We start from the raw sequence: 27,257 nt of genomic DNA on the forward strand, positions 1-27,257 counted from the left end.
AACATCACGCATCACAATCAAACCTCTTATCACAGCACCTTTATTTAAAAACCACCCATAATAGATACTCAATCATCGACCGGGCTCTTTACCACCCCCGACACCGGTTGCACGACCTCCTCCGGCTGATATTGCTGCTCTAGCGCCGGTGGGGCCGTCGCCGGAACATCACCGAACTGATAGACCATATACCGTGGCGTGTAGTCCCGCCATCCAATCTCGTTGATTTCACCCTCATCCTGGATATTGGTCCTATCGGCGTTGACGACCTCCTCGTAAGTCGGTGGAGCTGTGAGATATTGGAATCGTTACCTTCGAGATGACTCATCATGCGATGTAGAGACTTACGCAATTCCGGTGGAAATGGAGTCGCTGAAGGTTCCGCCGAGGTTGTTGGTTGTTCTACGATTGGCGCCACGTTGATTGGGCTTTCAAATGTAGGTCTGCCGTCCAGCGATAGCGGAATCGTTCCCATTGTAATGGGAATTCGGACCTTCGGGTTGATCACCGGTCCGGGGACCTTTCCCTCGACCTCGACATAATAGTTGATGGTCAACACCTGGCAAGACCGGCTCGACGGAGGCATCGGCGGAATCTGCAGCTGTTGCTCGTAGCTGGCTTTGCTGTGCTTCCCAATACCCGCGCATCGCACCTCGGCTAGGATGGTCGGGATCTCGCGGATCTTCGTGTAAGGCCGCTGGCTGATGAACGACACCACCTGCAGCAACTTGGTGGAGATCTCCTCCATGGTCTTGTTACTTTCGTTGTTGACCTCGATCTTCACAACTACTGTTTGCCCCGGGACGTACCCGGAAATCGGAACCTGGGCCGAAATGTACATCGGAGCCGATTTGCACGGCCCACAGCAAAACGTTTTCGCCTTGTCCATTTGCATCGGCAGCCGTACCTCATAGTTCTCCAAGTTCAAGTCCACGTGCCGCAGCACCGTGAACGCCACCTTGTACGACTGATCAATCTTCCACGAGCGTTCCAGCACGACCTTGACCGTGTACCGCACGTGGCCATGCTTTGCCTCCACCGAGGTGACCAAATTTGGCGGCAGCATGCACGAGAACCGATACGTATGAATCCCCGGCAACAGTTCAATCGAATTGCCCTCCCTGGACCCAGCCAAATAGGTCGTAGAGTGCATGTAGTCCTGCCGTCCACTGTAGTGAATGGTCCTCCGATTTTTACCCGCTCCCGTCGACTCGGACCACTTGACTTCCGCCGCGCCATTGATCTGCAGCGCAACCCCTGCGTCAAACAACCGCTCATGACTCACTCCGTCAACATAATATCTGATAACGCATACCTTTAACCTTAGTCACTTCCGCCAACCGCAGCTCTACACTTCCGGACAGGTTCTGTCCCGGAAAGTAAACTCCGTAGGGGTTCTCATCGAACCTGATTTCACAGCTGGTAGACATTCTTAACAACAATTCTTCTTCGTGGGACTACCTCTAACGTGATACTGAGCCCATCGACGGTCGAGCCACGTTTATCGCTGCGCCCAAACTACTGGAAATTTTGCCATTAAAATGATTACCGATATTCAGTATTCAGAGCGATAAGATAATAAAACAGTCTGACGGGGACGCGTGTGCGCGGTTGTATACTGGAGAACGTAACGATGATAAGGGTTCGTTCAAAAATTACGTCCATGAATAGGGGGAGGGGGGGGGTCTGAGGTTTGTGACAGCCCATGTTAAAGGTATAGGAAAAGTGCGTGACAGGGGGGAGGGGGGGGGGTCTGAAATCCCTAAAATCTCTGGACGTAATATTTGAACAAACCCTAAGAATTTGTTGACAAACACTTTGTTAAAGCTTGATGATGACTGTACACTACTCCATATTTTTGCAATTTGTAGGAACGAACCATTTATGTTCTATGAAGACTCTAAAATGTCATGTTGGTCATCATAAAATGTTTGAGAGAGCTTCTAAGTAAGTAAATCTTTTTACTCAACTAATGCTAACATGTTATGGTTAATGTTAACATTCCATAGGTCTCCTTCCTAAGGTGTCGTTGATAAGGCCCAGTTTATGACGATACACTACCTTCCTTTTACTAAGCAATCGATTCCAGAATATCCGAGCCGGGATAGCATAGTTTGGATAAAACTTCTAGGGGATAGTATAATTTGGATAAAACTTGGAATATGAGTCATTCCATGTCAACTTGGTACACTTTTGGAATCGAAATTCACCGATTTGGACCAAACTTGGAGAGAACATTCATCTATCAATATTAGTTAACAGAAATCCCTAGTTTGGTGCCGATTGGAGCATCCCTCTATGTTTGGCACCGCCCACTTTTTTGAAGATTTTCTAAAACACTTTTAATTCTTTATTAAGTATCGAAAATATTTGGGCTTATGTACGGACTAATTTTTTTATGTGAGCACCATCAAATTTTACATAAAAACCATTGAATATCTCAAACTAAACTGAACTGCACTGAATTTCAAACTCCTGAAAGTAGGCTTGGAAAGCAAGCGTAGGCCACGTGCTTATTTTTGTATCGAGAAATTAAAAAAAGAGATGTGAGCCGGTAACATGGAGTGAAACTTTCGCAGCTGTCATGGTAAACTTCACAGCAGCTTGACAGAAAGTTTAACTCCATGTTGCACCTTTAATTTCTCGATAGGAAATCCAAAAAAAATCTTTATGGAGGCCTGTTTCTCGCCAATGATTTGAGATATTTAATGGTTCTTTAAAATTATCTGGGGAAAACGACGGTGAACTAATAAAAAATAATAAATAAATATTGGGAGGCATTTGAGGGTAAATATTTTATTTTAACTGAATTCCTCGAACAATTTTCTATAAAATGTAGCCTTTGGCGGTGCTGAAATTAGAGGGATGATCCAATCAGCACCAAAGACTCCCATAGATGAACGTTTGCCGCAAATTTGGTCTAAGTTGGTGAAGGTCGAGTCCAAAAGTGTACTCAGTTGACTTGGTATGACCTATATCGACGCTGTTGGGCTAGCTTGTCAACAAATGCAACATATCTAGCTCAAGTAGTATATCTGTTTCATGTTTATTGAGTCATCAGTAACACAATCCATCCCATACTTCCCTAAGACTTTCCTTCAGCATCCCTAGCCTTAGCTATTCTCGGCTCAATCGCATATCGCACAACTCCCGGAATGAACTGCCGACAGTACACGCTCCAGTCCAGCTTTGTCAAGTCGAACGGGAACAGTTGCCGCTCGAATTCGCTAGTTTCCGCCAGCATTCGTAGAACGTTCCCATTGCTCATCTGCCACTCGCCGAGAGTGAAAAATGCTAGCGCTTCGTTCTGTGCGGTCAACCGGTTCAGAATCGGCCCCGCCTTGGGCGGGGTCCTCGTTATTAAGTCGAGCAGATTCACCTCCAGCTGCATCAATCTTTTGCAAAAGGCGTAACGCAGTTTACTTTTTGTTAATGTGAGAGTAAAGTAGGTTCTGGAAAAAAAACACATGTTAGTGAAACAGTACTTATTTTCAATCGATCACTTACGCCATAAACCGCTTGAACGGTGGAAGACCCTGTACGAACCCGTTAATGATCGCTCCCCACGACTGTTTGCACTGTGGATCAGTGTAGTTGTACACCGGAATCGGCAGTTTCAGAGAACGTTGTCTATGCACATCCAAGCCGCAACATATCAGAGCGTTCACACAGTAATCGACCGGAACGATGCACGGACACTTGCGAGGATCCAGAAGAACGCCATGGTACATTCCCACCGACAAAGGAACAACCATACCGGATGGTCCGTTGAAGTTATCAACCCAACTTGGAACCGGCTCTCGATAAGTCGAGCTCACTGCAAAAATGAACATTACAGTTAGCAACTGGCTTGAATTCCAGACGCTACTCACCAATGGGAGGTCGAAAGATTCCAATCGGTAACGAGCTGTATTTTTCCAGAATCAGCACTTCAGCACACTTTTTACTGAAAACGTATGTATTCGGTAAGCTTCCAATAAGATATGGAGTCAAAAATTTCGCTTCCTCTTTCCTTAGTTTCGACACCACATTTATCAATTTTTCAACCCCACCGAATCTCAAATCGTCATAGATTCGTTCCTCGATAAACCGTCTGTCACAGTTGGAGTAGAATGACGAGACGTAAACCACGGATTTGAGATTTTTCATCTCACCGACCAACTTAAGCATCCGATCCATGTACTCCACGTTCGTGCGCAGCGCAACATCCAGAGGATCAATAAATTTTACAGATGCTAACATATTAAACACCACATTCACTTCACCAAGCAATTCACTCTTCAACCCATCAACCATCCCGAAATTCTCCTTCTCCAAATCAATTTCCACCGGAACAACCCTACGGACCATCCTCTGCCACTTGACGGCATCCATTCGCAAAGTATCAAACAGCTTGCTGGTGAAAATTTGATTCAGACGATCCCCGGCGTCGTAGCTCCTTCGGGGTCGCAGCATTACATACACCTTCCGAACCTCCAAACTGCGCAGGATCTTTTCGAGCAGAACTCGGCCGAGAAACCCACTGGCACCGGTTATCAGCACCGTGGAGCCCCGGTAAAAGTGCAGAACGTCGGAATGGCCACCGTCACTCATTTTGGGGGCTTTTCGCTATGGCTACTTATCATCAACTTGGAGACTTGCTGGATGCTGGAAGCATTTTAAACAGAAGTCTAATAAATACAATTCTAGAAAATATTGCTACATTTGTCTACGAAATTTAGAATTGAATACTTTATGTCACTGCTAATTGGAGGGTGTGTTTGAACAATGAGTTACAACAGAATGTAGTCTTAAGTAGCAGCACTTGACCCTTTTTTTCTGGGAACATGTTAAGTTGATATAAAACTGTAGCTTATATGGTTGTGTGCGTTTCCCAATCAGTATTGGTATTGTACTGACCGACAGCAAAATTATAGGAAAGTACAGTTGTTATCTGTCAATTATTATGCTTTTAAAATGTAAAACAAACATGTTAGCATGTTTCGCGCTGCTTCCAATGACCTATTTGAAAATGGTATCACTGCCCATGTTCGCATAAATGTCCCATTAGGGTGTAATATCAAAATCGATTTTCCAGCACAGCAATTTTTCAGTTTCTTTTGGGTTCCTAAACAACTCCTCAAAGTTTGAGAACGATTGGTTTAGTCCTCACTTTGCGCAAAGCGATTCAATTTTCCATATAAATTTGTATGGGAAAACCCATTTTTTTGGATTTTGATATTTATAAAATCCATGTTTCACGCTGTACTAAAACCGGATTAATATTCGGATGCTCTGGAAGGTGCTCTAGAACTTTCCCCAAGAGAGTATGGTGCTAACTTGCTCTTAAAAAAAGATACAACGTGTTCAAAACTCGTCTAAAACGTGATTTTTGAAAATTGCTGTGCTCGCTAAATTTCGACAACTTTATTTTTTTCCCTACAACCATATTACACCCTAATGTCCCATATGCAAAAACAGCAAGCTGAGGCACAATGCAAGTTTGCCCCACATATAACGCTACGTGTTGAGGTTTCGCGAAAAAACTGGCTTTCCTCCAGTTTTTTAGAACAAATTACTAAATATTTTTGGTTTTATGAAAGAGCACACCATTTTGAACCAAACTGCATCAATAACTCAAAAGTGATGAAAATGCATATGGGACATATGTGCGAACAGGGGCAGTATATCACAATGCAAAAAGTTTGTTGCACATAAAATACAAAAATTCAGTAAATCCCTTATATGGTGGCAGTTTTCATCGCTTTATTGCCGTCCTTCGCATTATTGTACCATAAACTAAAGAAGGAAAAATGGAGTCTAACATTTCAAAAGGGCACGAAACTTTTGTAAACAATAGTGTATCCCTTTCACTCAAATGACAGTTTACATAAGGTGTGAGAGGGATACACTCTTGTTTACAAATGTTTTGTGCCCAAATGAAATGGAAAGCACGAAATGAGCATTTATGTGGAATTTCACAAATCGACTTTTCGTTATATTTTTTTTTTATTTGTCTGAAACTTTGTCCATCGATTCCTTATGTCCAAATAAGTAATTTTGCATCTTGCGTTTCTTCATAAAAGTCTCCATACAAATTTGTGGGCTGTCCATAGAAAAGTGCTATGAAAGATTCGAAATTCTGTATCTCGATAAAGGATTCTCTGAACCACTTTGAGTCTTCGGCAAAGTTGTGGGTTATGATTAGGACTACTCAGAAAAATAATGCTACAATCTAAAGCAAAATTACCGATTTTTTAAATAACTTTTTATCGCAAAAAAATCGATTTCGACAAACTTAGCTTTTTTGATTTATTTATTATTTTTTATTTGTCTTTAGTAGACAAAAATTGTCAACTTTTGAACGAACGTTTTGTTTTTAACAAGTAATTTTTTTTCAAAAGGTAGTGTCTTTTAGAAAGTATAAAAATGCACAAAATAAAAAAAAATTAAAATGTAACATTGAATTCTAGGACTTTTATAAACGATTGTATGCTTATAAGATTGTATGTTTATAGGACCTATTCAAAAAAAAAAACTCTGTAATTTTAAATCTAAACTTATTTTTTTTTTAATTCATGGCTATTTTTAGGATAAATTAATCAGTTACTTTTTTTTATTTATAAAAATAGTTCTCGCCCGACATATATTCGAAAAGCTTAAAAAAAATCTCTACAATTTGTTTTTTTTTTTTTTGACATTGCTGATCCGACCTTTGGTAGCTGAGATATGTTATTGAAAGAATAAAAATGATCAAAAAATTGTTTTTCTTGGTTCAAAAGTTCTACCCAATTAAAAATCTGGCGACATAAGGAGACAATTGAAAAAGTTTCATACAAATCAAAAAAATACAAAAATAAAATCAGTTTTTTTTTGCAAAATTCTAGATAACTGATCTGCCGTTCAACGCATAATTGTCTCAAGTTGAAAAAACGCGATTGAAATTTTTTGATCGATTTCTGTGGTTCTACGCATAACTGTACCGGTGGTCCCTATTCAGTTTGCAGTTTTTCACTTTAATTTGAAATCATCTAGAATATAGAACAGGTTAAAATGGCACAATGCTTCGTAAAACTAATGATTTCGTGGAAGAAAATAAATCGTGGGGCAATTATGCGTAGAAATGTAACGATGGGACAAATATACTTGGTGTTGTTTTTAATGAGTTTACGAACAAAGTACTAGATTTTATGGGTTTTTCGAAAAGTATACGTCAAACTAAACATAAAAATGCTAAAAAGTCAGAATCGTCAAAAACTTACATCTGACAATGATGCGTAGAACGGCAGTGCTGCATGAGCATGAGCATGAGCATGGTTGACTGCCAATGAGCTGCTACTCCGTTATTGACAGATCAGCTGAAGTTAAACAATGAATCAAAAATGATCAGTGGGAGCCAACCATCCGTTCACTGTTTAACCTCTGAAGATCCCTACTTTATTAGTCAATACCGGCGCCCTCCCAAGAAGCCTGCAGTTCAACGAAAGGGAGGAATGTTAGTCCGATAGTTGAAGTTGCAGACTCATCAAGCACACAGTTTTTCGCTATATACTTGTTGATACCGCTTGAGACCGTTGAATCCACAGCATCTCCTTCAAGCATCACGTGATTATTATTTTTTTGGGTTAGTAGGATAAGGTATTGGCTTTTCGATGCCTCCCGAGCTACGATGCTATGGGGAGGACTTTCATAACAGACCCGTCGGCGAGCCTTCCGAGAAACGATGCTATGGGAAGGTCTTTCTGGTTAACACACAAAGTCACTCACTCACTTATTTCACTCCACTATTAATTAATCCAAAATGTCAGTGCGTCTTTCGATCATTATATAGAAATGGCTTTTTCACCATAAAAAATAAAACCTTATTCGAAAAAAATATGCACAATTTACCCGACACCGTGCCTTCCGATCAACGATGATATAGGAAGGGCTTTGAAAATCACAAAACAATTAATTAAGATCACAAAAAAAATCACAAAAAACACCAGTTACTCAACGAAAATTACGCTCAAGACACAAATAATTCAGTAAGTCATGCTATTATTCGATTACCACAATCACTCACCCTATACGAATAGCGACACAAAAGCACACAAAAAAATTAACCTGAATAATCACGACTTCGCATCCCCACATCCAGCGCACCAATCATGATGCGTAGAACGGCAGTGCTGCAATAGCCAAAAACGTCACACTTCATCAAGTATCTGTATCGCAATTTTAAAGCAAAAAAAGTTTTAAAAAATGGCTTTTAAAAATAGAGGTTTAAAAGCTTTCAAATCTACAAAATCATTGCACAGAAGAAAAAATTACGTACCTTGTACAATACGTTGTTTCTTTCTAAACACATAAAACTACCAGACTACGGGATCCAAAAGGGTTTCTTTCGTTAAATGTTGGACCACCAGCTTTTCTCTAAGAATTCACTTTATTATTTCTTTGGAAGCTTCAAAGGCCAAACAAAAGCTTTAAGTTTTCACACAATTTAAATGAAAAATAAAGAAATGGAATGTGTCAAAAGCAGGTGGTGAAAATTTACCTATTTTTCTCTAATTTTACCCAATTATTTTCTGTTAAAATGTTATTTAACATATTTCTTTATGGAAGGTTAAAAGTTTAATATTATTTTGACCAGGAGTGATTTCCCTATTGAATGTGGCATATTTACCATTTAATTATTAGCACTTTTCCCAAACAGTAGTTAATTTTTAAATAAGATTTAATTATTTTCTGCACTAACTTTCAAAATACTTTCAAATGAGTGATTAAAATTTTGTTATTGGGTTTATTATCAAACTATAGTCCACTCCAAACAAGCACATTCTCGTACCAAAAGAAAAAGCTATATTAGGCAAAAAATGCACTCGAGTTTGCTGACAAAAAAATACCACCTAAATGATCATTTCACAATGATTGTAAATAAAGATATGTTAATAAACATGTTCGGCACGGCGGAAGCCCTTAATTTATCGCACCTAAGACTGCCCATTGCTATATTTATCCCAACCAAAATAAAAAGGAAAAAACAGGTGTGGAACCAGTTTTGGAGTGACGCCGCACCTTTTAAAAGTCTGTCCCTAATTTCGCAAACAAAAGGTCGCGTTCTTAATGCGACGCCAAGCCCAAGTATTCTCAGTTTTCAATCAACTAATTTGAAGCATTTTTACCTAGTAATGGCGATCCGGCAGAAAAGTGCCCGTTTGCTACACACCTGCCAGATTCCCCCTCCCCCACAATATGACTGGCAGTTTCGTTTAGCATCATTTCTTGTGACTAAGTAACTTATCTAGACTCATTTGCACGCGCTTCAGAAAATTGCTAGCGAAGACAAATGGACAGTGTGGTACCTTCTCAACACAAGAGTGAGATAGAGAGACAGAACTCAATGCTAATTGCTGTCACCATCCGGGGTCCGGGTTTCAATGCTTTATAAACAAAAAATTAAACACTATCGTCACATATCTAAACAAAAAACTCCACACCGCGTAGCATATTCCACGTTTCTGAACCACCTTTGCAGTTCCACCGTTCTGCTCTTCGGCGTTTTTCCTGGCCCGGTGTTTGGCCTTGCGCGGTTCGATCGCGTACCGTATGACTCCGGGCACGAACCCCTTGTAGTAGCCCTTCCAGTCGACCTTGGTCAGATCGCACGGGAAGGTACGCCGCTCGAGCTCGGTTGCGGCCGCTTGCACGCGCAGGACGTTGTCGTTGGTCATCCGCCACTCGTTCAGGCAGAAGAACTCCAGCACCTCGCTCAGGCTGATCATCTTTTCGAAGATTTGGCCGAGGGCGGGCGCCTCGCCGCGCAGCCGCCGGCCCAGATCCAGCAGGTAGGCCTGCATCAGCATCAGCTTCTTGCAGAGGGCGTAACGCATCCGGTTGCGGGTTAATGTTGCCGTGAAGTAGGTACTAAAATGAATTACTCGTTAGTTCAGTCATGAACGTATCTATTGGAGATGGTGATTTTTCATGCCGATTTTTAACTTTTTTCAGGTTGGGGGTATACAAACACAAAAAAAGCCGATGCGAATATTTTTTGAAGTTAATGACGCATTAATTTAGAATAAACTGTCATTATTTACTATCAAAAATCATCTAAACGAATGAAAAATAGGTTATATTTTTGTGCAGGGGCGCTGACTCTGGGGGGGCACGGTACTTTTTGCCCCCCCTAAAATTTGGCTGGGGGGCAGCACATACATTGTGCCCCCCCAGAAATTTTGGGAGAAAAATATTCTTATATCAAATATAAAAAAAGGAAATAATTGAAAATAATATCTAAAACTTAAATGGAACATTGTTTGTACACACGGATAGAATTCTTGTAAGCGAATCCGTAAAATAGTTCAAAAACATTTGTTGTTTTCGAAATCGCTGAAATTTTTTGAACAAAATCGTTTACAATTTTCTGGATTTAGATGCTTTTTTCTAAATCGACAACGTTTTATCTATACCAATGTGCTCTCTAGGAAAATCAGTAAGCTTAGAACAAGAGCACAGAGGCATCGGTGAATGATTTGAGAGATGTCGTCAACATAGATTTTACGGATTTGCTCATAAGATTTCTATCTGTGCATGTTGTTCCAAAAACAAAACCAATGTACTTTTCCCATAGCACTTCATCTACAATCAAACTTACGCAAACTCTTGCGAAAACAATCATCAAGTTTTCAAACGCAACGTTCTGCGATTTGCCATTGTAGATCAGGATTTAGCGAATATAAACTGAAACACTTTTCAAAATGGTAATTTGTTGACTGCTTTACATTTACAAAAATGCTGATAAATTCGATAATTTTTTGGGTAATTTTAGAAAGGATTTGAAAAGATTTCAAATACATTTGTTAACCGTTAACCGTTCTATACCAATTTTAGCCGAAAAATACAATTCTTTCAAAAAAAGTAAATTTTTGAAAACTAGCGCACCGCTTTACTGTGAATCCGACAAATTAAAAGCTAATCTGTCTGCGATCAGCAGAGAAGCGAGTCAGACGTGCGTCCCTCACAAACCAAAAAAGTGCTTAAAAAGTGCAAAAATGCCTCACGGCAAGAAAAAGAGGCGGTCCTCACCAGCAGGATCGGCAGATTTGAAGAAGCTAAAGAATGCCGAAGCGCTACCTGCAAAGCCAGGCAGTTTGAGCAAGGACGCTCAAAATTCGTCTGGAAACCAGTTCGCTACCCTTCCTGTGGATGTGAGCGAGAAGGAAGAATTTGAACGACGGGAAAAGTTGCCACCCATTTTTGTGAAAACATCGTCATCGGATTCGGTGCGAAAGTGGCTGACCGGATTTATCAAATCTGGCGCTTTACGAGCTTCCATTCGCTTGTGTGCTGATGGACTCAAAATTCTGCTACCTACCAGAAAGGATTACAACTACGTTCGGGATTTCCTGAACAACACAAAGATTGAATACTACAGCCATGACGATCCAGGTAAACGCCCCATGAAACAGGTCCTCCGAGGCCTGTATGACATGGATGTGAGTGTGCTGAAAGAAGAGCTCAAAACTCTTAAGTTGAACGTGATCGAAGTCTTCAAGATGACGAGACACAACAAGGACATCAAGTACCGTGATCAACTGTACCTGGTTCATCTCGAGAAAGGATCGACAACGCCGTCTGAGCTGAAAGCAGTTCGGGCAATTTTCAACATCATCGTGACTTGGGAACGTTATCGTCCAGTGCACCGTGACGTGACACAGTGTTCGAACTGTTTGCAGTTTGGACATGGTGGAAGGAACTGTTTTATCAAGAGTCGTTGTGTAACCTGCGGAGGTGAGCACAAAACTCAAGCTTGCAACACAATCAACGAGAACATCGAAGCGAAATGCTTCAATTGCGGCGGTGACCATTCTACCAAGAATCGGAGCTGCCCAAAACGAGCTGAGTTTGTGAAAATTCGGCAGCAAGCGACGACGAGGCACCAACCAAATCGTCGCAAAACACCACCAACTTTCACGGACGTGGATTTTCCTGCTTTGGCGTCACCTGGAGCGGGATCTGTTCGAGTGGTTCCAAATCTGCAGCCATTGCCGTTGAATCAGCGGCAAAAAGTTGCAGAGAATACAACACCTCCTGGTTTCAGTCAGCAACCGAGGGAAAACCAACCAGCATCAACGGATGAAGGCAGTAGTGACCTGTTTTCACCACAAGAACTTCTGAACATTTTCATCGAGATGACAACAACACTGCGTGGTTGCAAAACTCGTGCGGAACAAGTAAGAACGCTTGGAGGATTTATCTTAAAATACAGTTCGTAGTTTACTCGTTCTAATGATTTTGAATATTTCAATAAATTTACTTTTTTTAGTTTTAAGTTAGGATTAGTTGTTAAAGTGATTTTTTTCTTTTTTACCCAAATGTATTCGATTCAATGCAAAAATGTAAAACAATTTGAAGCAAATAAATGAATGTGAACAGTTAATAATAAAACGAAAAATACAATAAAGATGAAGAGCATTTAGCCATACCACTTAGAATGTAAATGAAATGTAATTATTATAAGAAAGTTCAATAAAGACATATTTAATTTCAAAAAAAAAAAAAAAAAAAAAAAAAGCTAATCTGAGACAATTCCACATTATAAACTTAAAAAAAACAAGTGTATCGCCTTCTGCAATTTATGATCGATTTAAAAAAATAAAAAGGTTGTAGAAATTTTAACTGCACCCTAAAAAAATATGCCAAAAAATCAGGGAGTAGAGAATAATACTAAAAAAAGAACATTTTCAGGAAATCAGCATTATTGAGTATTGGGAATCCATTTTAAAACGTGTTTGGTCGTATTCTTAAATTCTTAAATTAGCATTATTGAGTATTGGGAATCCATTTTAAAACGTGTTTATTCTTAAATTCTTAAATTCTTAAATTCTTAAATTCTTAAATTCTTAAATTCTTAAATTCTTAAATTCTTAAATTCTTAAATTCTTAAATTCTTAAATTCTTAAATTCTTAAATTCTTAAATTCTTAAATTCTTAAATTCTTAAATTCTTAAATTCTTAAATTCTTAAATTCTTAAATTCTTAAATTCTTAAATTCTTAAATTCTTAAATTCTTAAATTCTTAAATTCTTAAATTCTTAAATTCTTAAATTCTTAAATTCTTAAATTCTTAAATTCTTAAATTCTTAAATTCTTAAATTCTTAAATTCTTAAATTCTTAAATTCTTAAATTCTTAAATTCTTAAATTCTTAAATTCTTAAATTCTTAAATTCTTAAATTCTTAAATTCTTAAATTCTTAAATTCTTAAATTCTTAAATTCTTAAATTCTTAAATTCTTAAATTCTTAAATTCTTAAATTCTTAAATTCTTAAATTCTTAAATTCTTAAATTCTTAAATTCTTAAATTCTTAAATTCTTAAATTCTTAAATTCTTAAATTCTTAAATTCTTAAATTCTTAAATTCTTAAATTCTTAAATTCTTAAATTCTTAAATTCTTAAATTCTTAAATTCTTAAATTCTTAAATTCTTAAATTCTTAAATTCTTAAATTCTTAAATTCTTAAATTCTTAAATTCTTAAATTCTTAAATTCTTAAATTCTTAAATTCTTAAATTCTTAAATTCTTAAATTCTTAAATTCTTAAATTCTTAAATTCTTAAATTCTTAAATTCTTAAATTCTTAAATTCTTAAATTCTTAAATTCTTAAATTCTTAAATTCTTAAATTCTTAAATTCTTAAATTCTTAAATTCTTAAATTCTTAAATTCTTAAATTCTTAAATTCTTAAATTCTTAAATTCTTAAATTCTTAAATTCTTAAATTCTTAAATTCTTAAATTCTTAAATTCTTAAATTCTTAAATTCTTAAATTCTTAAATTCTTAAATTCTTAAATTCTTAAATTCTTAAATTCTTAAATTCTTAAATTCTTAAATTCTTAAATTCTTAAATTCTTAAATTCTTAAATTCTTAAATTCTTAAATTCTTAAATTCTTAAATTCTTAAATTCTTAAATTCTTAAATTCTTAAATTCTTAAATTCTTAAATTCTTAAATTCTTAAATTCTTAAATTCTTAAATTCTTAAATTCTTAAATTCTTAAATTCTTAAATTCTTAAATTCTTAAATTCTTAAATTCTTAAATTCTTAAATTCTTAAATTCTTAAATTCTTAAATTCTTAAATTCTTAAATTCTTAAATTCTTAAATTCTTAAATTCTTAAATTCTTAAATTCTTAAATTCTTAAATTCTTAAATTCTTAAATTCTTAAATTCTTAAATTCTTAAATTCTTAAATTCTTAAATTCTTAAATTCTTAAATTCTTAAATTCTTAAATTCTTAAATTCTTAAATTCTTAAATTCTTAAATTCTTAAATTCTTAAATTCTTAAATTCTTAAATTCTTAAATTCTTAAATTCTTAAATTCTTAAATTCTTAAATTCTTAAATTCTTAAATTCTTAAATTCTTAAATTCTTAAATTCTTAAATTCTTAAATTCTTAAATTCTTAAATTCTTAAATTCTTAAATTCTTAAATTCTTAAATTCTTAAATTCTTAAATTCTTAAATTCTTAAATTCTTAAATTCTTAAATTCTTAAATTCTTAAATTCTTAAATTCTTAAATTCTTAAATTCTTAAATTCTTAAATTCTTAAATTCTTAAATTCTTAAATTCTTAAATTCTTAAATTCTTAAATTCTTAAATTCTTAAATTCTTAAATTCTTAAATTCTTAAATTCTTAAATTCTTAAATTCTTAAATTCTTAAATTCTTAAATTCTTAAATTCTTAAATTCTTAAATTCTTAAATTCTTAAATTCTTAAATTCTTAAATTCTTAAATTCTTAAATTCTTAAATTCTTAAATTCTTAAATTCTTAAATTCTTAAATTCTTAAATTCTTAAATTCTTAAATTCTTAAATTCTTAAATTCTTAAATTCTTAAATTCTTAAATTCTTAAATTCTTAAATTCTTAAATTCTTAAATTCTTAAATTCTCAAATTCTTAAATTATTAAATTATTGAATTATTAAATTAATAAATTGTTAAATTCTTAAATGCTTTCAAAATTAATTCATGTATCATAATTTTTAAATTTTCGATTTTTTTAAACATTGAATTTTATTGTTATTTCTAAATTTATAATTGTTAAAATTTCTGGATTTCTGCTTTTGATTTCTTAACATTTTTTTACCCCTAGAATTTTTTTATACCATTTTTTTTTCTAATTTTGGAATATTGAATTTTGTGTATCTGTTTTTTTTTTTTTCTAAATTGCAGATTTGAAAAATTGATGTTTTTTTAATGTGTATTTGTATTTCAGATATCTGAAGTTCTAAATTTTTGCTTTTTATTTTTTTTAATTTTTAGAATATTTGTATTGTTGAATTTCTAAATATCTTATTATTTTTATTATTGACTGTTACTTCTAGAAAATAAGTGAGAATATGCCAATGAGAAGGAATTCACCTTCCAAACATATAAAAAATTCCCCCCAATTAACATTCTCAATCACGTTTTAATAAATTATCTTTTTCTTAAAAAAAATATTCCGGATGAAAAAAAATCGTATCACATCGTAATAAAATTATTATAAATTCGTGATATTCAAGAAACATTAACATCTAATCGCCACTCTTACCTATCTATTTCGGAAAACAACCGTGCCCCCCCAACATTTTGGACTAGTCGGCGCCCCTGTTTTTGTGCAAATACACATATTCAGAACACCTATACACTTGGAACACTGGAAGCATTTTGTCAATAGGATTCATGATAGTAGTTAGTGTAACAAGTTGCATTATGATTTTTTTTTTCAGCACGCGTCGTACAGTCATCCCTCATATTCGGAACAGTTTACAGATCGGCCAATGTTAAAAAATCATAGCAAATCGGTAATTGAACTTAATGATTCGTTTTTACCTTCATTTGAAAGCTTTTCATGCGATCTTTCGAATGTTGTATCGAACAACTGCAAATTTTGACTTTTATATCAAGTTTTTGAAGAAAAACTTTGACCCTTGAAATCCACAAATTCGGAACACTTTTTTCTTACGGATGTAAACAAACTTTGGATCTCTCCAGGAGTACATATTTGTAACAAAATAATGACTTCACACACTGCAACCAGTGAAACTCAAGCTTAGTGATGTTTTATCCATGGTCTGATAACTTTTTTTGTGAAAATATCAGTTAAATTCAGGTGTTCCACAATTGTGGGAGGCACAATAACATCCCACAATCATGGAACAGGCAATTTGAAGACAGTGTTTTGCTGCTCTGGATAAAATAGTCTTGAAGTGAAGTTTTTTGTTCAAAAAGTACTACTTTTACTAGTGAAATAGCAAGAAAATGTCCAAATAAAGGTCCTAAAAATAGTAGGGTCGAGAGAAAAGCTGCATTTGGCATGCTATTGACAAATTTTCACAAAAGTGTTCCGAATTTGTGGGTGTTCCGAATATGTGGGATGACTGTACGTTTATTCAACGAGACTTTGCCGAGTTGAATAAACACGATGAGTGCTAAAAAATTGTGATTTTCTACGAGATTCATAATAATAGTTCATGCAACCATTTTCAACACGAGTCGTACAAAAAACAAAAAAAACAGAATTGTACCGAGTTCCATACAACGTTTTTAGAAAATTTGAAAAATAACCGTTGAAAGAAGTTTCAAAGACACAAAAAATATGTGTGCTTGCCCAAGTAGCCTGTGAATGCTGAAATAGTTTGTTCAGATATATTTTTTAAAACCTTCAAGTCAGGTCACTTGCTCCTAACTCCATCCAATTTACTGATTTTCACTAATATTTAAATAACTTATTTTGGAAAGCTGTTTTAGAAACTTGCTTGCTCACTTCCTATTGAACTATTTAGGCAACAACCGATTTCAATTGAAAACGCGTTTTATGAGCTGTAATTGAACGTCAAAGTGCTGATATGGCAACGTTAGAGGCACGCTGGAATTAGATGCTGTACCCCACAAGAAGTTTCTAAATTGACATGCCAAGAATCGGGTTCAAGCCACAGACAAAAAGTGCTTGCTGACCGGATAGATCCAAAGTTCTACTTCTAAGCACTGTTTTATTGGTATGGAAAGGTAAGCCTTTTTCATCTCTCTCAAATGAAAGGAAAAGTTGTTAGTTTCACAACCGGAATGCAAAAAAAAAATGTGTTACCAATTCTGAAAAAAACGCTTTCGAATAGAATTTTTCTGTTAAACGTTTATTTCCCCGCTTTAGTTTGGCGAGTTTGTCAACTCAAAAACCAAAACAGTGTCGATAAATATTACTTTTCGATACAAGTGCCAAAGTAAACTTTTCAGCGCTTTTATCGACATTCCTATGGTGGGGGCGCCATTATTGACCGGGGATCTTCAGGTATTATACAGTGAAGCAGGTGATCAGCTCCAACTCATAATTTTGCAGTTGACTGATTGTGTAACACCAGCTGATCATAATCAGTGACGGAGAAGTATACTATGCTATGCTATGCTCAAATGAGTGCTATAATGACATTTTCAGCACTGTTATTTTTTATCTTGACAATTAGGCCATTTCGTCACTATAGAATGGCTGAAAGGTAATTATTTTCAAAATAAATTTGCAAAAAGGAAGTTTAAGAGATTTTTAAGACAATGATTTTGTTGTTTTCACTAGTAAAAATTAGTCTTTTTTAACAAAAGTCTGCATTTTCAAGTGCAGCAACAAAACAAAATTCATGCAATTTCAATAACAAATACTGTTAAAATAACAGAAGGTGTTTGATAACAGTTTATGATATCATAATTTTTTTATTGGTCTAATATTGGTTGAAAGCCAAAACATCTTTAAAATATTTTTTTTTTGTTGTGGAAGAATACCTCCAACTGTTATTGGGATGATCGGATTAGTTGTTAAAATAACATAATAATAATAAAAAAGATTTGTTCGAAGAATAACTAAAAATGTTATTAGTCTGTTATTACAATAACAATCCAATAACAAAAACTACGAATAACAAATCTTGTTATAAATAACATAACATGTTATTGGCCTGGTATTTTCAAATATCAAAAAAAGTCAATCCCAAGTTATTTCAGTCTGCTCGGGATGTTTGTTCACATCTGTGAGAAAAAAGGGTTTCGAATTTCCGTTGATAGCCGTTGAAAATTTCTAATGAATATTAAATTCTGTTCTTTTTTCAAAACTGTGAGAAGTACAGTAACATTCCATAATTAACGAACAGGAATCTTACAAGAAACTTATTGGTGCGATCATTAAAAAAATCTCAAATGCAATACTTTGCTGAAATCTATCATTTTTAACTGATAAAAAAGCTAGGGAGTGGCCTAAACAAGCCCCTAAAATGAAAAGGTCAATAGTTGAGTTTCCATTTTTACAAACAAATTTTGCCTTAATCGTACTAACAAATATTCACAAAACTGTTGCACGATTGGGATTCGTGGGGTGACTACATCAATCGAAAGATCACGCGAAAAGCTTTCAAATGAAGGACAAAGCCAATCATAAAAATAAATTATCGATGTTTTATGATTTTTTGCACATTAGACGTTGTACAATTTTTTTTTCGAATGTTTAGGATGGATCGAAAGAACACTTAAAAAGCTTTAAATGATGAATAAAGCGAATCATTATGATTATGATTTTTTGAACATGGGACGAACTATAAACTGTTCTGAATTTATGGGATGACTTGTTTAATGTCTGGAGCAACATGTGAAAAGGACGCATAAGTATTTTGACAGCTTGAACTTTTGTGCCAATATTTAGGCAACTTTTGTTCAAAACTTACAATGTTAAATGATGTTGGGGGTTAGCCATGGTTGAACAACCTAAAACCCTGTCAATTAGTCAAATTAGTTTCAGCTATCAAAGAGCTCATCCGCACTTTTCTCATGTTAGTCCAGAACCTTTCAAAAAGGGGAATAAGGATCAAATTCTATCTGAACACAAACGGGTTTCAGAACCAATTAGACCTCACAACAAACCCCCATAAATGAGATCGTTTGGATCAGACCTGGCTATCTGATTTTAATTGGTATCGAAAATGGTATGAATCCCCTCTTTTTAGTGCTTTCGTTTAGTTATTTTCGCTTTCAAAAGATTCAAAAGGCAAAGGATGTTAAAACTGTTCTGAAATACGATTTTACATTCTAAACCTGTTTTGAGCGCGCTGTAGGTTTTGTCAAGAAGCTTTCGCTTTTTTTTTAGAATTATTAGCTTCTTGAATGTTTTAAGCTGGACAAATCTTCTATCGGTTTTGCAATAAATTTGAAAAAAATGTAAAACCAAAACAATGCAAAAAAAATATGTTATAACAAAAATTACCATGCAATTTTTACCTTATCGTCTTCAAAATTCTAAGGGACGAATTTATCGAATTTACCAAAATGAATCAGCACGTATCGGTTGTTGCCTTCTTGAAGTCACTGAAGGAATTTTTGGTCTAAATCAAATGTGTTTCAAAAATTATATAATTTTGTGGTACAATCATCGACGTCCTAGTTGGCAATCATTGATTGATGACGATTTCCATAACTTTACAAGGAAAGGTATAATCTCTGCCAAAAATTATCAACATATAGGAAACTATTTTGAATAACTTGTTGAAGGAATTTTGTCAACATATTCATAGCGACGCAATATTTTTATTTTTGAACGAAAAGTCATGGCAATGATGGAAGCCTTCACGTTAAAGACCAATACGCACCTCCCAAGAAAAGGGGTCAAGAAATGGCTTTACGAACAGCAGAACAAAGGAGAGGGAACGATTTCTTGGGGCTTTTCTTCACCCTCTCTGGCTTGCTTTCGGTGCCGCTACTGCCCATTTGATTTTTTTCTTGACCGGTTCCTTCCGAAGTGCGTATACCGCTTAGCAAAGGCCGTCAAATTTTTTTCTTTGTGTTTGCCCCTCGGCTTCTTTTGGAGTCGATGGAAAAGTTCACAAAAAAACACCAAATACTTAATTCTAAATTTCCAGCAGAAAAAAAATCATAAAGTACCAAAAAGTAATGCTGCTGCAAACTGATTGTAAAATCATAAATAAAAAAAACATGGCATATTTTTTAACAGTCCTTAATTATTTATTTTGAAAATTGATTAAAAATCGCTTCTTTATATTATCTTTTCCGACATAAAACAGCCATCATGCACAATACCTCCAAAGTTGACACTTTTAACCAAGGGTCCTGATTGTTCAAAATCAACCACTCCATTCGCGAGCACAAATAGCAGGCGACGCGATACTGCCCTGATGAATTCCTACTGTTTGTCACTTTCTCACCATTCGCTCCCTAACACAATCGCTTCTACTCTCCTTCTCTCTCTGATCGGCTCAGTCTCCGAACGGCTCAGGCAGGCCGAACGTCACCGATCACTCTGAACTGAAAACATTTTTTCTCTGATGCGCTGCGTTTTACTCATTCATTTGGGTTGTCTAAAATCAATGTTATCAATTAAATTGAGCATTTATTTTGATTTCATAACATTATAGACACCATTCAAAGAAACTTCCACAAAGAAAAAATCAAATTGATGGCAAACTGAGGGCGTGAAGACAAAAAGACTGCCGCGCTGGCATTTTGTGAGAATGGCTCTTCGCTGAGCATGGTAGTGTGTGAGTGTCGTCGAGCGACGGAGTAGGCAAAAAATTTCACGATGTATTTGTTCGCTGAGTGAACACTTCGGGCCACTCGCTGGCTTCTTGCGAGTATCATTCGCTCATGAATGCTAGCGGGTTAGAATAGGCGACGACTGGATAGGCGATGAGTGAGTGGTTTCTGTTCATTGAACCGAAAATCAGGACCCTTGCTTTTAGCCCGTTTTTTTTTTTTTGTTTATTTATCCGTGTACTCAAGATTTTCTTTCTTTTTTATAGTGATGGAAAATAGACAAAATGTTTAACCTATCAAACAAACCCAAAGTTAATAGAAATACTTTAATGGAAAATTACTTATTAAATATTATGGCCATTGCAAATATTTTTCAATATTTATGTCACCCCCCACCGGTCAAAAAATCAGGGGCAAAAAATATTTATTAAAAAAAAAACATCAATTTTTTTATGGAAATGAAGTCTAACCAACTGAAAACTATTTGAAATGCATTTTCCTGCGTTTCAAATTATATTAAGCATGTCTAGGATCGATCAAAAATATTTAAAATTTTTGTCGAATTCCAATGCACAGCAACCCGGGCAGACGGCAATAACAAAATTCATGCCATTTCAATAACAAATAATGTTAAAATAACAGAAAATGTTATGGAATCTTCTTGAAAAATCAATTTCTGCAAAAGAGTTTAATAACAGTTTATGTTATCATAGCAGAAATTGTTACTAGTCTGATATTGGTTGAAAGTCAAAACAACTTGGGAATAATATTTTTTGTTATGGAAGAAAAACTCCAACTGTTATTAGGATGATCGGATAAGTTGATAAAATAACAAAAAATAATAACAAAGATTTGTTCGAAGGATAACTAAAAATGTTATTAGTCTGTTATTACTATAACAATCCAATAACAAAAAAAATCATAACGACGAATAACAAAACTTGTTATTAATACCGTAAACCGGGGTGACTTTGATAGGATTTCAATTTGTTTTTAGAATATTTTCCAACAGGTAAGGTTTTTCTCAAGATTATTATTTTTAAAACATGTACTGGGGTAGACCTCACAAGGTTCATGCACTATTTCGGAAAAAAAGTTTTTGCAATAGTGTTTAGAAAAATAGTTACGTTAAAAATTCTTAGTTTTAATTCCGGGGTGACTTTGATAGTCATAGTTTTTCTAGTTAAAATCATATTTAAGATGTTCAAACTTCATTTGTACGTTAAATGTACCATCACTAAAGTAGCTGATATAGTTTTTAAGAAAAAAATCAATGTTTATATTTAGTTAACTAAGTGTATAAGCTTTTAAGCAAAATACATATAGATATTAGGTAAAATTGTTAAAAAGTCCGAATTTTGCCTGAAATTTGTTAAAACTAGTTTTGTTTATAAAATTATCGATTTATATTGCATTTTATACTGAATTCGAAGCACGAATTACAAGTTTTCACATTTTACATGAAATTTGTTCAACTTAAATTGCCTATAAATTGTGAGATTTTTTTTAATTGTGTTTCAAAAACACATATTATTTATTATTTACAAGCTTTTTTAACCTTCTCTTAGTGGAAAATTGTCCAAAGAATCCGAAAATGCATTCCGTTTTCCGATTAAAAATCATGTTCATTGAGAAAATCATGACACTTTAAGAAGTTTAAAATAATGACTTTCATCAACATTTTTTTAACTTTAGTTAACTAACTTTTTAAACTTGTCAAAATTTTATGAAAAGTTCTTCTTGAGGTACTTTGAACACTTCTCTACCACGGTCAGTATGTTTCTAATCCATTCCTTACGTATTTTAATTGTACTCTTCATTTTGCGGAAAAATCGCAAACCTATCAAAGTCACCCCGGCTATCAAAGTCACCCCGTTTTACGGTAACATAAAATGTTATTGGCCTAGTATTTTAAAATATCCAAAAATGTTATTCCCAAGTTATTTCCGTCTGCTCGGGAACGTTAAAAGTTTTGTATTCGGCGAAACAAAAAAATCTTTAATGCTTGAATATTTTATAAACTAATGATTGCAAAACAACTAGACAGATGTTAAATGCATCTTAAAATACTTGTTTCATTAAAATGTTTATAACTTAGCGTGTAATTTAAAAAAATACATTTTATTTTTTTATTTTATATTTTAGGGGGAGGGGGCGGGGCATCGACTTAAAATTTTATGGCTCCAGAAACTATCCTGAAAATTTGAGCTTATTTGGTTATGGTTTAGTTGCTCCAGTTTTGATCTGAAGTTAGTATGGAACATTAATCAATTTACTATGGAGAGTTTAACTTTTTACATCTATATATAGAAAATTTCCCAAAACCCTGTCAAATTTTCCTATTCTTCAGTTTCTTATAAGTTTTGATCGCAAAGCGCTAGGAATTGATCCCGAAAAGATACAGAATGTTTTTTGGAGTTTACTTTTTTCGACAAAATTTCAAAACATGCTTAAAAAATTAACCTGTACCTTTCCGAGATCAGTTCCTAGCGCTTTGCGAAGTTCTACAAAGTTGTTCCCCAGATCAAAACCTTCAAGCAATCTCTTAGATGATAAAATTTTATCGGGTTGAGGAAAACTTTCTAGAACAAGAGTTAAAAAGTGAAAAATAAATCAATTAAATTTATTGAAATTCCATACTAACTTCAGATCAAAACTGGAGCAACTAAACCTTGACCAAATAAGCTCAAATTTTAAGGCTAGCTTCTGGAGCCATAACACTTTAAAATTCCGGTTGATGTTCGTTGAACACTTTTGTCTTTTTCATACATCCGTGAACCACGCTAATGCACAGTTGTACAGTTCTCTTTCTGTTCTTATCGAAACAACCCCAAACATTCAAATTAACGAGCACTGATGATGCGTGATGAATTAAAATATCATTGAAATTAAATAACTTTGATACCATGTTTTCAAAAGTTGTGAAGCAGGCAAACATAACAAAGATATATTTATACGATGCCAAAACAACACAGAAAAAAAAATCATGGTAATATTACATCTGGGAAGGGGTACATCTTTTATTTCAGAAAAAAGGTGTAATTTTACCTCTGGAAATGTGTAATTTTACCTACCACTTTTCTGGTGTAATGTCACTTTTTCAGTCTAAGTTGAGGTATATTTACATTATTTTTTTTCTGTGTATTTACATCAAAGAACTGTTGAAAAAATAACGTCAAACCAAGCTTGTGATCAAGACACAGTATTTGCCATTGGAATTAAAATTAGAATTAGGAAAAGGTAGAAAAAAAATGTGTCGACATTTTACTGGAATGACAGGAAACAACGCACACATTTTTAATTGCCTTAATTAAAGGTCATAATCAAATTTAAAATCCATCCCACAGCCAGCGAGACTGGGATAAACCTGATTGTTTATAAGTACTCATTAGCACTTTGGTAAAACCAATATGAGAAATCAATTTGATAACCAATGCCAAACTGTCTGAAAGAACGAAAATTAAAAGCCCCGCAATGTTTAACCTTGAAAAATCACCATCCCAAACTCTCAACACCATCTCAATTTCGCTTACGCCATGAACCGCTTGAACGGTGGCAGCCCCTGGATGAATCCGGCGATGATCTCGCCCCAGGACAGATTGCACTTGGCGTCCGTGTAGTTGTACACGGGGATCGCGAGGCTCTGGTGGGCGCGCTGCAGGTGCACGTCCACGGCGCAGCTGATGAGCGCGTTCACGCAGTAGTCGACGGGCACGATGAACGGGCGGGCCCGCGTATCGAGCAGGGCGGCGCTGTACATGCCCTGCGACAGCGGGACCACCATGCCGGACGGCCCGTTGAAGTTGTCGATCCAGCCGGGGACGGGCTCGCGGTACGTTGAGCTCACTGTGGGGATTTTTTAGGGTTTGAAAGAAGAAGAATTTTGGGGTGGGTTTACTTACCGATTGGGGGTCGGAAGATTCCAATTGGCAATGAGCGATACTTGTCCTGGATCAGTACCTCGGCACACTTTTTGCTAAAGGTGTACGTGTTGGGGAAGTTGCCGATGATGTGCTGGGTCAGTATTTGCTTTTCCGGTTCGTTGAGTTTGGACACAATGTTTATCATGTTGGCAACACCGCCGTAGCCGACGTTGTCGTAAATTCGCTCCTCGATGACCCGCTTGTCACAGTTCGAGTAGAAAGTTGATACGTGAACCACTGTCTTAATGTTTTTCATCTTGCAAACCAGTTCAAGCATTCGGTCGGTGTACTCTACGTTCGTGCGTAGCGCACAGTCCAACGGTTCATTGAAATTTACCGAAGCGAGCAAATTGAACACAACATTCACTTCATTCAGCAATTTGCTTCTCAGCTGATCGACGATCAGATGTTCGTCTTCTTCCAGATTTATTTCCACCGGGATAACTTTGCGTGTCATTTCTTGCCACTTGGCCGAGTCTTTGCGCAGCACGTCGAATAGCTGGCCGTCGAGGATTCGCTGCAGGCGCGACTCGACGTTCCAGTTCCACTTGGGGCGGATCATCACGTACACCCGGTCCACCTCCAGGCTGCGGAGAATCTTCTCCAGCAGGACCTGGCCGACGAACCCGCTGGCACCGGTTATCAGCACCGTGGAGCCCCGGTAAAACTCCATGATTTTCGAACAGCCTACGTCACTCATCTTCACGCCACCACAACACAGACACACGGACTGGGCAGCACGAAAGAGGCAGTTCACGCCGCGACTCAAACCGGTCTCACCAGCTTGGCTTCCGAATCGCAACTGATTGAATCCACCGGGACTCTCTCCAACAACCCATCATCGCGCTGTGCGCCAATCCAATCGCTGCCAGACCTTTGGCAAACACAAAATCCAAATGGGTGTTACGCAAAATCTACAGTTTTGAGTTTTTCGACACGGCCCGTTCTAACCAGCTAGCCACTACTAACCCAGCAGAGGAAGGAGAAGCCTAGACCGTCGTCGACCGACGGGACTTACGGGATAGTCGTGGAGACCACCCGTCGATTTTTACCTGCCCTGAACACTTTTACCTCTCTCTCGTAATTCAGCTCGTCGAAGCTCAGCCGTCGCCGTAGGAAGGAGGAGGTAAAGGCAAACATACACACCGAGAGTCCAACAGAGAGACAGAGAGAGAGGGAGGCAGAAGATAGTCAGCAACGCTGCCAAGAGGGATACACGGTTATGCACTCTGAGGGGAAAGTGGCCATCAAGAACGCCGTCGTCGTCGTCGATTCCGTCGCCGTCACGTGGTCCGGGTTGGGCCCGGACGATAAGAGCAGGGTGCAGCCGGGACTTGGACACCGTGTCAGCCGTGAGTGTGTGTGTCGCGTTTGTGTTTGCCCGACTGAAGCCACGCTAGAACTACCCGAGGTGGTGCGTTTGACGGTCGTCCCCCTTGAGAAAAACGCCTGAACACTGAACTGTGTGCTGCGCAGGCCCGCACTGGCGCTGCGGAAGAGCACTACCAGCAGCGTTGTCGTCGTAGAGCATCTGCCCTGAAGGTTGTAATAGGGAAAAAGTGTGCACTTGGAATGTCGACTAGGGCACAGGGTACCGTGCGGCGGGGCGACATTGAACCTCGGAAAATTTAAATTTCTCAACATTTCAAAACCTTGGACGCGTGCCAAGATTGCTCTCCGGCGACGACGACGACCTGCAGAATTCTTCGCTACCCCTTTGCAGACCTGTATCGTTTTGGCATACCATTTCCTCTTGATACTTTCTCTGTGTACGCGGGCGAGCTCTCTCTTTGCTTTCTCTTTTTTCAAAAAAGAAAAAAAAGCTAGACCCCACCAAGAGAGCGCAACATCCGATGCGCGAGATATATTCCTCCAGCTAAAGAGAAAGAGAACTGAAAGATTAACTGCGCACGAGAGTTAGCTCTTGGCAGCAGAAACAGCATATCTAGCCCGAACATCGCCGGACTGGACTGGAACTGTAATTAGTGTGATTTTTTAATTCATTTAATTCGACCTCAATGGGGATGGTACGTGTAGTTGTCTGTCTGTCAACAAGCGCACTAGACACGATCGTACAAATGTTGAAAAAAAACCGGCACTCATATTCTAATATCTAAAAAAAGAAATAAGGGGAAACGAACCGAACCTCGACACTGACCTATTTTCAGCTCATCAGCATTTTAACCATAAATACAGCGATCAAAACGGGATCTTAAAAGTTATAAATCGGCTCCAATCAAACCCTGTTATAAGCTATTATGAAATTGTGAAAAATGCATATTCATCGGAAGGCAAAACAAGAAAAACCAGATGAGCAATTCTCTACAAAACCGGCCGATTTCGACCATTTTTATTTTTTGTATTTTTTGATTTGGCTCAAACTTTGTGGGGGCCTTCCCTATGACCAAAGAAGCCATTTTGCATCATTAGTTTGTCCATATAAATTTCCATACAAATTTGGCAGCTGTTCATACAAAAATGGTACGTAAATATTCGAAAATCTGTAACTTTTGAAGGAATTTTTTGATCAATTTGGTGTCTTCGGCAAAGTTGTAGGTATTGTTAAGGACTATTTAGAAAAAAATAGGTACACGGAAAAAAAAATTTCCCGATTTTTTTATTAACTTTTTTTTCACAAAAACTCAAATTCCCAAAATACGTATTTTTTTATTTTCGAGATTTTTTTATATGTTTTAGGGGACAAAAATTCGCAACTTTTGAGCTATAGAGAAACATGGTCAAAAAATCTGCCGCCGAGTTATGATTTTTTGAAAAACTGGTGATTTTTGGAAAAAATCGAAATTTC

The 27,257-nt window shown here is 36.3% G+C and overlaps 3 protein-coding genes across 3 annotated transcripts; all 3 read right to left on the bottom strand.

The window, feature by feature from the left end:
* Window positions 1-17: 17 nt before the first annotated feature.
* LOC120415380 (arrestin domain-containing protein 3-like) lies at window positions 18-1,515 on the bottom strand. Its single transcript, XM_039576904.2, has 3 exons — window positions 1,316-1,515; window positions 349-1,257; window positions 18-289 (listed from the first exon to the last, which is right to left on the bottom strand). Exons 1-3 carry the CDS (start codon window positions 1,428-1,430, stop codon window positions 69-71), a joined length of 1,245 nt encoding a protein of 414 aa, XP_039432838.1. The 5' UTR covers window positions 1,431-1,515; the 3' UTR covers window positions 18-68.
* Window positions 1,516-2,927: 1,412 nt separating this feature from the next.
* On the bottom strand, window positions 2,928-4,625 carry LOC120415382 (putative fatty acyl-CoA reductase CG5065). Its single transcript, XM_039576906.2, has 3 exons — window positions 3,873-4,625; window positions 3,508-3,817; window positions 2,928-3,452 (listed from the first exon to the last, which is right to left on the bottom strand). Exons 1-3 carry the CDS (start codon window positions 4,591-4,593, stop codon window positions 3,086-3,088), a joined length of 1,398 nt encoding a protein of 465 aa, XP_039432840.1. The 5' UTR covers window positions 4,594-4,625; the 3' UTR covers window positions 2,928-3,085.
* Window positions 4,626-8,388: 3,763 nt separating this feature from the next.
* LOC120415412 (fatty acyl-CoA reductase wat-like) lies at window positions 8,389-25,904 on the bottom strand. Its single transcript, XM_039576941.2, has 3 exons — window positions 24,431-25,904; window positions 24,062-24,374; window positions 8,389-9,888 (listed from the first exon to the last, which is right to left on the bottom strand). Exons 1-3 carry the CDS (start codon window positions 25,149-25,151, stop codon window positions 9,399-9,401), a joined length of 1,524 nt encoding a protein of 507 aa, XP_039432875.1. The 5' UTR covers window positions 25,152-25,904; the 3' UTR covers window positions 8,389-9,398.
* Window positions 25,905-27,257: the final 1,353 nt, after the last annotated feature.

The sequence above is a fragment of the Culex pipiens genome, chromosome 2 (assembly GCF_016801865.2).
Source record: "Culex pipiens pallens isolate TS chromosome 2, TS_CPP_V2, whole genome shotgun sequence".
Lineage (NCBI taxonomy): Eukaryota > Metazoa > Arthropoda > Insecta > Diptera > Culicidae > Culex > Culex pipiens.